This window comes from Urocampus carinirostris, chromosome 8, assembly GCF_059441175.1.
Source record: "Urocampus carinirostris isolate Australia breed hairy pipefish chromosome 8, RoL_Ucar_1.0, whole genome shotgun sequence".
In the NCBI taxonomy this organism is placed as follows: Eukaryota; Metazoa; Chordata; class Actinopteri; order Syngnathiformes; family Syngnathidae; genus Urocampus; species Urocampus carinirostris.
The window spans coordinates 16,911,508-16,927,872 of NC_142356.1; the positions used below are offsets into that span (position 1 = coordinate 16,911,508).

A 16,365-nucleotide genomic window follows, 5' to 3' on the forward strand; every position below is an offset into this window, starting at 1 on the left:
CATACATTGTTGATGTGCCAGAACCAGATCCTTGTGGTTACTCCGCCATCTCACAGTAGTAATAGTAGCCGGCGTTAACATAACTGGACCTTTTTATTGCAGGTAAACAAACACACATGTGTGCAATATTTGCTGGACACACCTGCTGATGCCAGTTTATTTCTGGCAAAAAGCAAGAATGCATGAATGTGACCTCCATAGAAAAATACGCCAGGCCGCATAGCACTAGTGCTGTTTTTGGTTCAGTGCCAACTTGTTTTTTGCCTTCAGTCAGCTGACGGCTGCTAATAGCATACATTGCTCTCAATGTTAAAAGCGCTCAGTTTTTAAACAAGACAATAGAAAGTGTGTCCGTGTTCTAAACAGGGCTTTTAAAATGCGTTATTAAACGTATGTCTAAAATAAATTGTACTGTGACTGTCATGTGGTCACGCAGGTGCAAAAAAATAAAATAAAACCACTTTCCCTCAAAGGTTCCAAAAAGAAACGTTATATGCTCATTGAAAAAAACAACATGGAAATGTCTTTTTTCCTAAAATGATCAAGGCATTGTTTCAAGTTGATGATAAAATGTCTTGCAGATGCACTTCTTTTTAGATGCATAAAAATGTTGAACAGTTTTGTATTTACCCTTTGACTTTCCCATCAATTATTTGATCAGATAACAATAAAACAATGAAGACCGCACACAATGAAAAAAACAATTTGAAGTACGGATCATATTTTCTGCTCCAGGAAGTTCAATTTCCTTTCCAACAGAGTTATTATTCTATATAAGGTTAGGTTTTCTTTATGATTTTTTCCCTCTGTAGAAACCATTTTCGAACAACATATTGCAGTGCTGTAAAAATAGATATATTCAGCCTTTTTTTTTTTCCTTTCGGAAGATGCATGATTTGATTTGCTGACCTGTGTGGGAGGACGGATTGTGCGGATGTGTGATTGTATTTTGGTGTTTTTTTTTTGTTTTTGTTTAAGTTAAACTAAGACTATTTTTTGTGCTCTTAGACAAAATATTGACAGCTTTCACTTGATATGGGAGCAACACTCTTCTTTAGATATTTTGAATAAGAATTGTGTTAGCTCTTTTTTACATTCCAACCAAGCTTTTAATTGTAGAAGGTATGTTCTTATCTGACTACAAAATATGGCAATTATGAAGAAAAAGTAAATGCTAATGTCCTAAAAGTGTACGTTATTAAGCTGTAGGATGTGCTGATTACATCGGACAGGACGTCAGGTCATAAACCGTGTGCATCCTTTCACCCGCTCTGTGCTGCCTGATGATAATAAGTAAACAAATGCTACACCACTATAAGGTTTGTTTGATGGTTGAAAAATGAAAGGCATTCCTACACAATCTAGGTTCATAGAGAGTATGTAGGTCACTCTGTTTATCGTTTCCCATGCCTCTGTAACATTGACTTGTCATTTAAAGGAGACCTGCATTATTTATACGAATCAAACTGTCTTCAGGTGTCTTAAGGTCGGAGTCGGTATGGTCTGATCATTTCGAATGATGATAGAGATGGACTGTACAAACGTATCGACAGACTGACTCCCTTTGTTGATGGAGTGCCAGTTTGAAGGACTGACAATTGGTGGGCAAAGCCAAACCTTTCGATGCACTGATTGAAACAAGTCAAGTCAAGTCAAGTCAAGTCATTTTTATTTGTATAGCCCTAAATCACGAAGAGTCTCAAAGGGCTTCACAGATTGTTACACTATATTACACAAACTATTTTCAACCGACAAGAGGAGTAGGTTATTCGTATGCAATGGAGTAGAAGTGAGTTTTAAGTTTAGATTTAAACATTTCCACTGAGGTTGCAGATCGAATCTCAGGGGGAAGAGCATTCCACAGCACCGGTGCCCGGATGGAGAACGCTCTCGAACCAGCAGAAGACTTCTTTGCTCTCGGGATCATCAGAAGACCAGCACTCTCAGATCGTAGGCTTCGGACCGGGACATAGTGGCAGATCAGATCTGAAAGATAAGAGGGAGCAAGTCCATGTATGATTTTGTACAATACTAAGAGAACTTTGAAGTCACACAATTGTGGATAATTTCAAAGTGTATTTTTTCTTTTGATGTGCGGCAAAACTCCTCACAAAAGGGTGAAAAACCAACCAGAGACACATAGAAAAAGATTATTGTGCACTTTAGGCCCATTTTCCCTAGCACAGCCTTGTGTGTGTATTAACTGCATTATTACATGTTTTAATCTTAGATTAAATTGCTTTTGTAGGATGAGATGAGAGTGTCTTGTCCTCAAATTTAGAGGGATGGAATAACGAGTGTTGAAAACAATGGCCAACCACAGTTTATTCCAAAGGTGTTTTTTTTTTACCAAAGACTGGTAGCGCAACCTATTTTCATTTGAAAAATAGTTATTGAATATTTTGGATGTTGGGTTTTCCTGGTTATTGTGGAGTTTAGTTTTCATCAACCGCGCAAATACTCATTGTAACGGTGTCAGCACATCGATTACTTTTTTTCGTATTAAATTTTAGTGAGATCATGTCATCTAATATTGTTTTATTATGTGAAAATGTCAGTTTAACGATTGAGATTTGAATTGCATCTGCAACTCACGTTTCATGTCATTTATGATACTCTGATTCGGTATAATTTGTTACATTTTGTTTTGTTCGTTCTTATGTCAAGTCATGTATGTGTTATTTGTATAGCCCTTAATCACAAAGAGTCTCAAAGGGCTGCACAGACCACAGATTATTGCAAACCACAGACTCCATCCCCTGATCTAAAACCTACATGAGGGCAAGGAAAAACTAAAAAAATCTCAACATGAGGAAAATTAAGAAACCTTGAGAAGGAATCGCACGTGAGGTAAACCCCCTTCCAGGCTGACCAGGCTGCAATTGATGTTGCAATAACAATCAATACACAGATATTATCAACAGGAAATATAGGTCATCCATAAGCTAGAGAATAGAAGTGGGTTTTAAGCCTTAGATTTAAACATTTCCACTGAGGTTACAGATCGAATCTCAGGGGGAAGAGCATTCCACAGCACCATGGCCCGAACGGTGAATAAATGAAGAATTTTGATAGTGTGTTCAATTGTCTTCTATTCATCTCTTAAAGGGACATTATGTATTATTTAGCGTCTCTGATGAGGTAATTCTGTTTTTAATATTGGTCACCTACAAATTAGATATCATAGGATGCCAGTTTGATATTTTGACTATCATTGTGCACTGTTGTGACGACAATTATTCAATAGTGAAAACATTCATTTTGCTGTTCTTTGAGTCCACACCCGCTTATGGCGGATCTGCTATTGTACCCTAGGATAAGTAATAAAAGAAAAGGGCCTGGGGGATGGCTTCGAGAAGGGGTTGGAGTTTCGTATCTTAAGGCTTATCTCTCTGTCCTCTTTTCATGTTCAAATTCCATTGATATCTTCTCTCTCTTCTTTGAATGTCTATTAAAGGTTATACTTACTAACCAAGGTTTCTTCATTTTCCTCATGTGGAGGTTTTTGAGTTTTTCCTTGCCCTATGTAGGTTTTAGACTAGGGGATGGTGTAATAATAGTCTTAAATAATAGTTTGTAATAACCTGTGCAGCCCTTTGAGACTCTTTGTGATTAAGGGCTATACAAATAAAAATGACTTGACTTGACGAACCTCCTTGTGGATAAAATGCATTAAATAAAAACAATACATGGATATTGATTTTAATATCTAGCCATGATAGATAAATTATCTTACAAACACATATTTTTAAACATTCGCATGTCAAGAGATTTGTACCTATTTTGCCCAACACAAGGCTCACCTAATGTGAGCAGACATGATTGTCCACAATTTTGCTGCCACAGGTACTCCCCCAAACCAAAAACCTTGGGCAAAAAAATGAATAGAAAAAAAAGTAGAAAAATTGTGTGGTTTGGTCACTTTAAGACTCTAAATTGTATTTTTCCCTGTGCTTTCTAGCGTTCATTTTTTGCTGCACTATACAGTACAGCAACATCTAGTGGTCAAATACTACACAGTCCCGCTTTAATAGAACCCCAAAATATTTTATTGTTCAGTAATTGAAAGTGTATGATTAAAGACAACAACTTGGCAACACTTTTTCAACACTAAAGATTGGTAGATTTTTTTGGGGGGGAAACAACACATAATATAGGTGGGGACTAACAATTTTTTTGGCCCAAATTAATATACACACATTTTGGCCCAACGCCTGCTATATGCAGTGTCCACACTGTTTCTAGAAGGGTGACCACAACTTTGCCTGTGTTGGCAAATTACACCCAAAATGTTAACATCCGTGCAAAACGGTATATACAACAGTGGAACACATCTTGCATGGAAGTCCCTTCTGTGTTCATGTGGACAGAGAACTGGTGGGGCGGTTCGGTATGACGTGGGGCCCAGGGCCATTGCACTTTTGCCCGCCAGTTAACTGTTATGCGCGGCGCTCGTTGGATGTAAAAATAGCCATCTGCGCAAGAATCTCAGTCATGTCTCGCAAACAAAGACGGACTTATACAAGTCGCGGCACCAAGTACAGTCAAGCTTTTGTCGCCGAGTGGCCATGAGTGCCAAATGTAACGCGCTTACCACTCCCCCCTTGCAGAGCACTCTTTGTTCCCGCGCAGACCTAGTGACCTGATAGTCAGGGCGTACTGGAGGCACCGTGCGTACTTGTTTACTGCAGTTCAGTCAAACTGCTGTGTCATGGAAATGCTCCGCTGCAACAGTTAAGGCAAATGTTGCCTAAAGGTTTGTTCCATGACCCTTGTTCAAACCTTTTGAAAGTATACATTGAAACCCCCATTTGGGAGTTAAGGTGCGTCTTGTTGCCATGAACAGCTCTTGTTGTTTGTGAACCTTGTGTAGGAGGTATTTTTAGACTTCTGTGAAAACGGAATCAATTTCAGATTTGTTTCCTTATGTTGTGATGTGTTGTAATAAGTTTAATAAGCAGGTCGGCGCCTTGCAAGGCTGCATGGCCGCTATTGGTGTGTGAGTGTGTGTGTAAAAGGGTAAGTGTGAAGCACATTGTAAAGCGCTTTGGGAGGTCTTCATTGACTTAAAGCACTAAATAAATGCAGACCATTTACCATTTAATTGCAAATGAGGCAAAATAAAACACTTTTTTATTGAGGCGTGTTAAAGGCAAGACGAGCGGGTGCGAAGAAAAAGACTATACGTTGATTTATAACATTTGTTTGTACTCCAATTGCAATATCAAATAGGATCGTTGTACTGGTATGTTGGGAACACAGCGGCGGACAGAGTAATCAGCACAGCACAGAAGATAATTGGCTTTTTTCTGCCCAGTCTGAGGACACTGTCAGCTTCCCATAGAGTCATAGACGTTATACAGTAAATTACTTTTCTCGACATGGCCACCATCTCTTTGATCTGTTGCTTTCTGGCAGGCGCTACATGCCCCTAAAATAAGGACAAGTAGGCTCAGAAACAGTTTTTTCCTCAGGGCCACCACCACCCTAAACAAGTGCCAAAACAGTGAAAATATATTTCTAGTGACTTAGTTGAGAATTTTTGTTAAATTTTGCTGAAGACAATTCAATACAATTCAATTCATCCATCCATTATCTGCACCGCTTATCCTCAGTAGGGTCGCGGGGGTGCTGGAGCCCATCCCAGCTATCTTCAGGCCGTGGGCAGGGGACATCCTGAACTGGTCGCCAGCCAGTGCAGAGCACACAGGGACAGACAATTCGCTCGCTCATTCATACCCAGGGACAAGTTGGACCGGCCAATTAACCTGACATGCATGTTTTTGGAATGTGGAAGGAAATCTGAGTGCCCGGAGGAAACCCACGCAAGCAAGGGGGGAACATGCAAACTCCACACAGGATGTTCGATCTCATAACCTCAGAACTCTGCCGCACACGCGCTAACCATTGCTCCACCGTGCTGCCCCCAATTAAATTAAATCCATTTTAATTAGTTAATTAATCATTCATACCCCATTAGTCAGTGGGAAGGGTTTTCTTGTGATTGTTTGTTACTTATGAAAAGGTACAAGTTTTGAATCGATAGGAATTCCCCTGGCCTAGGTGAACTGTCAACATTACATATGGTGATTTGGTGTGTGGAATTTTTTAATGCAATTCCAAACTCTTCAAAAGATGTGTTCAGGAATCACGACTGTTAATAACACAACAGACTACCTCATTTGTTCAGGGTTCACTGATCCTTTAAACGCATGGGTCGTCGGGGCACTAATGAAGACGCAACTCTGGACAGCCTTGACCACTGTTTACATTCCATGGCCTGTTATTGGGTTGTGGCAAAGTTGGCACCCGTCCATTCCTTAATGTTGTCTGCCCAGTTTGTTTTTTGGTCTTCCTCTACTTCTGCTCCCTTGGACTGAGCCCTGGAGAATTATCTTGGTCAGTCCTTATGATCTTATGACGTGACCATACCACTGAAGTTTGCGTGTACTCACAGATGACAACAGTTCTTCGTAGGGTCCATTGTGCTCTCTGATGGTGTTGCGCATTTGTACATTACATAATGAAGTAATTTTCTTGTGAACACATGCAATATTAAAAGCTTTTGACACCTCATTTTTCCCCTTCACCACTCCGAGGTGTTACTTTGCCTCTATGAAAAGTGCCTGAATCCATTACTGATTCTCTAATTTAAAAGCATGCAATGAGCTGCATGTTGTCATTATCATTCAGTGCACTTTCGGGTGCATAAAAAGCATCCAAAACTAGCTCTTAAGCCTTTCATCAATGCTGTCAAATGGAAAATGTTAGCAGAAGAAATCAGATATAATAACTTTCATGTATTTAGTCTGATATAGTGCTTTTACTGCCACTGTTATTTTGGCACATTCTTGCTGTAAACTATAAATATCTGGGTAACAAAAACGACAATGTTGCAATGAAAATTACTACAATACTGTCTGTGTCAAATATTAAAAGTATTTTTTTAAAAAGGTGAGTTTGTGTTCCATTTGTGTCACATGAGGATTACATTATATAACTTTGGTATTGTACCGTTTTTGACAACCGTTGTATCCAAAGCAGGATGTAAAGGCTGCATGTAGTGGTAATCGACACATTTCACTAAACACACGTGATTTTGTATCCCTGGAATGGAAAATTATTTTGACATTTTAAGACGATTTATTGTAAAAAAAAAAAAAAAAACAGACCATTCTCCTGTTGACCATCTTCTGCCATGGTTCTTACTTTTTTTTTTTATATCACAAATTTTGTGGTCCAAAAAGTTCCCTATATGTTCAGTCTGTTTAGCATATATTTTCTACACTGACTCTTAATACAGACCAATAACCAAATGTCTGGAGCAAAGAGTGCCTAAAACACATAATTCAAGAAGGGCCATTAACCTATTGTGTCACACAACTGGCATAAGGTACGCAACATGTTAAGCTCACTTCAATTAAATAATAAAATACTAAATTTTGGATTTTGTCTGCCAAGAGGCTTGTTTAGAATTATAAAAGAGGGAATACTATACTGAATAAAATCATGGGTAAATATTGTGTTACCTATACAGAGGAATTGTTTTACAGTACTGTTTCAACTCAACTACGAGATTTACATCTAGGTCTGTCTGGAAGCCTTACAGAATGTTACTGATCGTTTCCAGTTGGATATTTTGTTTGAGTTGGAGACCGAAGGCAGTTGATGTCACTCTTGCTACTTCCAATTTTAAATCTGCCTTCTAGTTTTTGAAGCTTTAGTTATTTTAATGGATCCTCTGTGTCTTAGAGGTATTCTGGTTAGCTGATTTATGTCAGCATCAACAATATCAAGGAACTCAGTCAGAAAAAGTCTCAAACCTGACACCCCCATCAAATTATGTGACCTAACTCACTTGGCATCTCCTTCTGACCCTTCCTAACCTCGGGTCCTCAATACCCTCTCTGTTTGTCCCCCCTCGGGCTGTGGGACCAGTGAAAGACATTTTCTCGTGTTCTGTCCTATCATAAGTCTGGAAGGAAAAAAGGGTAGCATGGTTTAAGGACTGATGCCATGTCATGATAAGTGGTTGTAGGCTGTCCCCATCTTTAGTCAAGCGTTGGTCCACTGTGTCCTTTTCCCAGATCTGCGACAGTTTACCTTTTAAACTGCTTGATTTTAAAATTTGCCTGCAAGGATGGAATATACTGATCACACATCTTGATTTGCACCGGGTTTACATTCTTTAAGGATTCTACATTATAGGTATGTAGAGACGAGATATTTACTTTTTCCAGCAAGACTCTGTCATGTTCTTTTGGTGAATGTTTGTGTCAGTTGGATGTACTGTGGAGATCAATCAAAGCCCCTGTAACCATAAAAAGTACAGTACCTTTTAGCGCATTTTGTTTTTTTCTGCTTCAGGAAAATAAATACTTGAAAGAATAAACTAAAAATAAAAGTGTTTTATGAAATAGGATGACAAGTTAGGTATTTGATAACTTTGAAAATGATTTAAAAGGTCCTAACAATAGGTAACGGTTGAATGAATTTTGTCTTAGGATGGACTGTTTTTCAAGTGAAAAAGCTTGGGGCTGACTTTGTTTCAAGTATAAACAGTCTTCTGTTCTTCTGTGTGACAGCAGGACTTGTGAAACAGTATCCCACAAATGGAACAATTGCATGTCAGATGGCCCTCGATTGTTTAGTGTAATATAAATGTCTCAAAGGCCTAGTGCCTAAAATGCATAAATAATATTATCTTGAAAGTGTTGTAAAATTCAACGGCTGTAATGGGATTTCACACCACTGGATGTTTACTTGGGACTGAGCCAGTAAATACCGTGCCGCGGTGTAACACTCGCCAACAGTGCTGCGAGAATCTGCATGTGAAAATCAATCTGCGAAAAACTGTGCGAAAGCCCACGGATGGCTAAGCGTTTCAAGATCGTTGCAGCATGCAAATGTGCCGACACTCTCACTTATCTGTCAGTCATTTTGAGAGGGGCTGCTGCCTAACCATGACAGTCTGTAATGGTTTTGATTGACGCTGTCATCAATTTATTGACAGAAGACCATTAGTTATGAGCAATTTGAGATGACCTGCTTCCAACCTTGCATTAGGAGTCATTGCTAACCGAATGTTAGGAACAGTTTGTTAGTATAAAGGAATGCAGATTTTATTTTAAAAGGAATACTCAGTAAAATAAAAAAAGTAAAGTAGATACGCAAACACGAATTGTTGTGTCTTTTCCAGATGATGATTTTTGGATTATTATTGCTTCTTTTTAATTAAATATATATTTTTTAATTTGTGTTTGATTAGCTCTCTCCTCCATTACATGGGTTATTGCACAATTCCCTTGGACACAATACCATCTTCAATGTGTTGCAAATAACACTTATTCTTTTCTGCATTTATTAGCTTGTTTTAAAACATGTGGATTGGTGTTCAAGCACAATTTTCAGAACAGGCTTTGAATATGTTTATTAGAACAACTTCCTGCAATGATTGGATTTTTTTATTGGAGCAAGCCAGCCATTTACTTTCCCTGTGTGTGCTACTTGCTGGACTCTCCCACTGAAAGTTTAGCCCTCTATGTCCCCTTCACATACCCAAGCAGCTAACTTGACCTCATGTGCCTGTTGCATGTGCCTTCAGGGCAGAGCATGATGCTCTCTTTTCCAACACCAAAATAAATGTCTTAAAATGCTTCAGTGATTTTTTTTTTTAATAAATCAAAGCATACACGTTTTAATGTTATCAATAGTTGTATGGAAGTTGGCTGCCATAAATGGCTATTTATAAAATCCAGATACTCAAGTGATGTCCTTAGGATTTGTAACAAAACAGTCCACTCTTGCAGCCATTAGTTGCAAAATGACTTCCTGTGCTCTGGTTGTAAACAAATGTTTTCTCTTTTATTGTGCGATATAGTCAAATATCAGCCACCTTTCAATAGCCTTTGAATCATTCACTAAACCTCCAAAGTATTTTCTCGTTTCCACACAATGACCCATGATCATTCATTACTTCTTTGTAGGATGTTAGAATACTCTACTTTGGTAATAACAATGGTAATTAAGAGGAGCTACTGTCCACACAAATTCCATTTCTAGCCTTGGCTTTGCCTTCTTCACTGGTGGTCATTTGGGAACAGAGCAGTTATTAACTGCCTAAAACCTTTTGTGTGTTTTTACAGGCATGGAAGAAGCGGTGGTTTATGCTTCGCAGTGGCCGTTTGACAGGTGACCCGGATGTATTGGAGTACTACAAGAATGACCAAGCCAAGAAGCCAATCCGTGTGATTGATCTCAACTTATGCGAGCAGGTATGATGAATGAATGAATGGCCTTTATTGTCATCATACAAGTATAACAGAATTGGAGGGCTTTTCCTTTTAGTGCAAGTAAAACAAATTAAAAAGACAAAAATATGCAAAAGGACAGAAACGTTCAACAGCAATATATTCATATACATTCATTTTATATATATATATATATATATATATATACACACACGCAATATTTGCACTTGTGCGCTTGGATATCCCCTTTAGTGATCGAAGATTATTGCAGGGTTAGACATTTCTCTGGGAGTGGATTGGAAAAAATTGTAATTACAATGTAATATGAATGCATTGAATGAACTCCCAGGAAACTGATGCATTAAGCATACAAGTGTAACAATATAAATTAATAGTTTGTTTTAGAATCAATTGTCTTTAAATCAAATTCACATTTTGAATAGCTGGAAGGCGACATTGAATTTTTGAAAAGTTTTGCTTTAATGTAATTTTCTAGAATAACCTGTATCACTTTCTTTTATATCTGTATTCATTTACTTATTCATTTATTCATATTTAATGAATTCATAAAGCACAAGAAAGGTTTTACCTATTTCATACCGAAAAACAAATTTCAAGAGAGACATCACCACATTACTTTAAATAACACAACCAACTCAAAATATAATAAGTAAACCCAGAAAGAGGAGATATCTATTGCTCTCTTAAAGTACTGTATTTTCCGCACTATAGGGCGCACCGGGTTATAGGGCGCACCCCCAAAAAATAGTTTTTGGTCCTACATCTTCCATAGATAAGGCGCACCGGATTATAAGGCGCTACAATGGGAACGTCGACAAAACAGTCAGATGATTCAGTCAAACTGATTACCCCCTTAACATTCCCAAAGCTTGCAAAGAAGCAAATACGTGTCATAGACACGTCCGGATGCGGTGTCCGTATGATGTCACTTAAATGCGTCATTTCAAATATCATTCGGAAGGTTGAAGTCTTGGGATTCAAGAAATGCCAAACATTTCTATGTTTCTATTTTCTTTTTCGCTCACAACTTTACTGTGCATATGACAATAAACACTTGGAATTGAGTTTAATTCACTCAAATCATCACAGCAACATCAAGATTGTTCTAAAACAAGATACCGGGAAAATATAAAGCCGCATAACTCACCTAAGTTCTCACGTTCAATAATGATACGCAATCATGGTCTTCTTACAACCGTGGGTGAAGTAAATCCAGAAGAGTAGAATATTTACAAATACAGACTAATGAAACATGTTTCTTTATGGTGTACTTTAGCAAGCTTGCTACGCCATTGCTAAACTCGGCCGATTGCAGGGTTTGTTTTGGCCATCTAGCCAATCCGAGGCTCCGAATAACTTCAGCCAATAGCGATCGATTTAACGGATGATTGACACATCTTTTTCGGCCAATTGCAGGGTTTGTTTTGGCCCTCTAGCCAATCCGAGGCTCCGAATAACTTCAGCCAATAGCGATCGATGTAAGGGATGATTGACACATTGGTTAGCCAATGAAACGCCGGTATATAAATCCCAGCATACACCGCGGACTTGCTACGCCATTGCTAAACTCGGCCGATTGCAGGGTTTGTTTTGGCCCTCTAGCCAATCCGAGGCTCCGAATAACTTCAGCCAATAGCGATCGATTTAACGGATGATTGACACATTGGTTAGCCAATGAAACGCCGGTATATAAATCCCAGCATACACCGCGGACTTGCTACGCCATTGCTAAACTCGGCCGATTGCAGGGTTTGTTTTGGCCATCTAGCCAATCCGAGGCTCCGAATAACTTCAGCCAATAGTGATCGATTCAAATGATGATTGACACATTGGTTAGCCAATGAAACGCCGGTATATAAATCCCAGCATACACCGCGGACTACTCCACGTTCGGGGTAAAATCGAGTTGGCGGCTGTTGAGTAAGTTGCGAGACCTTGCGAATTTAATATTGAGCCATATATAAGGCGCACTGTATTATAAGTCGCATGGTCAGGTTTTGAAAAAAAATTAAGACTTTTAGGTGCGCCTTATAGTGCGGAAAATACGGTACCTCAATTTTAAAGAGCTTGTTGTAAAATATCTGCCCGGTTTTGGAGACAATTATCCCTTTTCAGGAGGGACTGGCTGTGATGCAAATAATCTATCCGTAATCAAGCAGCATCATCTGCACTAACTTTGATAGCTTTCAGTTTCCTTACTGACTCTACACTTTGGTATGATCAATAAAAATAAGTGTGTGGTCATAAATACCTCCTTTATTTTTCTTCTCCATTTCTTACAAACATGCTCCCTCCCTCTGTTGTGCAGACAGTGACCTACAAACACGTAGTCACTGTCAAATTAGTACGGTAATTATAAACCGTAATAGTAGGCATTCATTTCTGGTTTATTTGTGACTCACTCTGTTACTTGAGTTCCAAGGTTGAATTCAGATTTACAAGTCAAGTTTTATGATTGAGGGGGAAATTCTACATTAATTCAGTGGCATTTTTTTTCTCTTGCTCTAGGTGGATGCTGGTCTGACGTTCAACAAGAAGGACTTGGAGCACAGCTTCATCTTCGATATCAAGACCATCGACCGTGTCTTCTACCTGGTGGCTGACACGGAGGAGGAGATGAACAAGTGGGTGCGCTGCATTTGCGACATCTGCGGCTTCAACCCAACCGATGAAGGTAAGAATCGAAATTAGTACTTGAGTTGTCACCTACGCACCTAATGCAGAACAGGGGTTACTGACCATGTCTTATCTCGTTGCAAACTGTGTTCACTAAGTTGTTATCAATGACGATAAATACTATTCCATTCTATTTTTGAAGCTGAGAGCTCCTTTTGTTTTTATGATCAGCACGAAGGGCTTTAAGTTTGCCTTGCATTTCTGAAATGACCATTTATGTCTTTACTATGATATTACTACCAGGCTGTAATTATTATTATTATCAGGGTTAAAACAGGCTCAGTGAACCACTAAAACATCAGCCTTGTAAAAAGGCACTGTGTGATTCACATATATAAATGATAGACACATTTTAAAAGTAATTTTCAAAAAATGTAACATGTATTCAAAGACCCCGACTCTGTCATTGCCATTCATGTCTCTGTCATTCATGCCGGTTAGAAATGCAATTTCCTAGAAAATAAAATCACCCATCACTAGTGATCTATTTTCTTAAAGGGACAGTGTGTAATATTAAGTGCCTCTTAAGTGTTCAAAAAACTTCATTCAGTAAAAGTCAACTCATTTTTATTTGTATAGCCTTTAATCACAAGACGTCTCAAAGGGATGTATAGAAAATACACAGACATTATCAACATAAAATACAAGTAATAACAGAGTTTTTAAAAATTCCTCAATCTCACAATATCCCTATACATCATCTAATAAGTTGTAGAAATACAGAGGGGGAAAATGAAAAAAAAAATATATAAATTAAACCGAAAAAAACATTGATTTCAATATTAGGCAAATATACACGAACTATCATACCTGTTATTTTTAAATAAAAAAATCTTAGGTTGAGAAATGTGTATTTCTTTTACTAAGTGGAATCCCTAATGAAGTTGCCGCCATGTTTGCCTGTCATGTTGTTGCATGCTGTGGCACTGGTTTTCGTTCGCATTAGACAACAGTGAGTCAAGTCATGTTTAGTTGTATAGCCCTTTATTACAAGTAGTCTCAAATGGCTACACAGACCACAGATTATTGCAAACTACAGACTATTACTATACCATCCCCTGATCTAAAGCCTACATGAGGGTAAGGAAAAACTCAAAAATATCAGCATGAGGAAAATGAAGAAACTTTGAAGGAACCACACATGAGGTAATGTATCAAAACAATGTGGTCAGAGTAGCTAACATACGAATAAGTACAGACAGTTAACGCTTTGAGCTTTTTACTTTCTATTATAATGACAAAATAACCCCGTCATCAGTGCTATCTTGTGGTCTAATATTATACACTCGGGCTTTAACTAGTCCGCATGCTACTCAGCTCTTCTTAGGACGCTACTTGTTGCTCGCAAGTACCATGATATTAACTCCTGCTGTGGAATATATTCAGATTCAGATTCAGATATACTTTATTGTCATTCGTGTACACGTGTATACAGAACGAAATGTCGATACATCTGACCCACACAGTTTCTTTGAACGTCAGCCGGGATAGATTAGATTAACCATGTCTTCGTCAGAATTTTAGCGCAGCAGTTCGTCATCTCGCGGTTCGATGTCACTTCCAGTTGTTAAATGGTCCAGTTTATTGTCCAGAGAGCGAACGTTGGAGAATGGATGGGAGAGGCGTTTTGCAGGGTTTAGCCTTTAGCCTAGCTGTTAGCCCGGCCCGACAACCTCGCTTCCTCGTCCGACGGTCATATTGTACAATATGTCCATTCTTTTAATTATAATGACATGAATTATTTTCAGATTGCTAGTATGTGCAAAATGAGATTAAGTTAGCAAATTATAATCCTAATTTTGATACCATTTTGAATTATTTCTCAGTCTAAGGCCATCAGGAAAATGTTAAAGATGGTTTACGGATAATTTATCTTTTCTTAATGCTTATCTATGTAAGAAAGTAATTGTTTAATTTTAAAACTGCTTACTCCCCCTTGATGTACACGCATGGTACTTAAAGCGTTACATAGCCAGTCAAAATTGGGTAAAAATAAATCCAGTCAGAATATGTTGGCCATTATAATCCTTTAACATCTTTATCTGATTATAATATGAAAAATAATTGACGTCTGAGTCATAAAAGGTCTAATAAAAAGGCTGCTGGAAATGTGTGAGATAACAAACATAGGAGAAATGAGCTGCTTCAGAAAGACATTCTTTTGTATCATTTTCTGCAATTCGTAGAAACCATTCAAAAGGATTTTCTTCGTTCTCTTTTTTGTCCTTATTTGCACCTGTGATTGTGCAGACCCACTTTTTTTCATGTGCACTAAAACTCTACAAATTGGTAATTATGTTGATGAATACATCACGGCTGCAGAGAATAAGAGTAGGAGTTGCACATTAAACTGGTACCTTTGATTCAACTCCTCCCCAAACTGATGGAGAGGGGACCGTTGGAAGCCAAGGACTTTGTTTTGGTGACAAAATGTTGGAGGAAAAGATGATACTAATACTAAGATGCCTTATTTTTAAAGGAGTAACACTACGTTTTAGTAATCATTTGCATATGTGGGGCAGGTTTTTTTTAACACATTATTGAAGTAATTGTAGGGGAAAACGGGTAAATTTTTCATTCCTTTATATTGTAGACACAGGCCCTTATATACTAAATCAGAAGGGTTCAACTGTGAAGAATGAACAATAAAATGGAAAAGGAGATAAAATATACCAAATTTAGGAACATTTAAATATATATATATATATATATATATATATATATATTTCCCGTTTTTTTTTTTTTTACACAATCGACCTTTTCCAAGCCACCTTTGGGCTCAAACTAGCTCATCCTGTGCCTCTTTAAACAAAATCCAATTACACAATCAGAACATGGAAAACACCCCAACCAGCATGTTAGCTTAGGCATATATTTTTTTATGGTGGTTATAGAATTCATCCATCTACTCCAGCCTACAGATATGACATGACCTCCAGGTATTTAATTTCCTCTCACACATCAAGAGCACTGTTGGGCAAATAAAGGTTTGAAAACTTAATTTCCTGTCTCCATCGCTTCCACATATTATTATTTAGCTTAGATTTATATAGTAGGTCAAGATCACACCTTTAGCATCTAGTGCAATCCAGATTTAGATGAGCTAAGCAGGACCAGGTTATATACAGTTATATTTACCACAAGTATTAGACCATTTAACAAATCATATTGGCAACTATCAAAAGTTAAAAACAAATATGGCCTTGGTTAGGTGCCAAAATGAACATGTCATAGGCAAACTCCATGAATTAAAAACGTTTATTTTTTATTTACAATGAAATCCTTTACAATGCATTTAAATCAGAGAATAAAACCTTCTACTGACCCAAGCATTCCTTAAGCAGATAAGAGTACCATGTACTGTAAACCTTTATTTATTTGTGAACGATAACTATGATCTTCGGGACTGTCAAGCTAA

General features: G+C 38.0%; 1 protein-coding gene across 7 annotated transcripts in view; it reads left to right on the forward strand.

Moving 5' to 3' along the window:
- gab1 (GRB2-associated binding protein 1) overlaps positions 1 to 16,365 on the forward strand; it is a 75,968-nt gene that overhangs the window by 32,585 nt on the left and 27,018 nt on the right. For all 7 annotated transcript variants that reach the window (XR_015851104.1, XM_088341780.1, XM_088341784.1 and 4 more), the window contains 2 exons: positions 10,146 to 10,274; positions 12,780 to 12,945. Coding sequence is in view for 6 of the 7 variants with exons in the window: in XM_088341780.1 (XP_088197906.1) it covers positions 10,146 to 10,274; positions 12,780 to 12,945 (295 nt within the window). In the remaining variant the exon portion in view is untranslated. The remainder of the gene's footprint in view (positions 1 to 10,145; positions 10,275 to 12,779; positions 12,946 to 16,365) is intronic.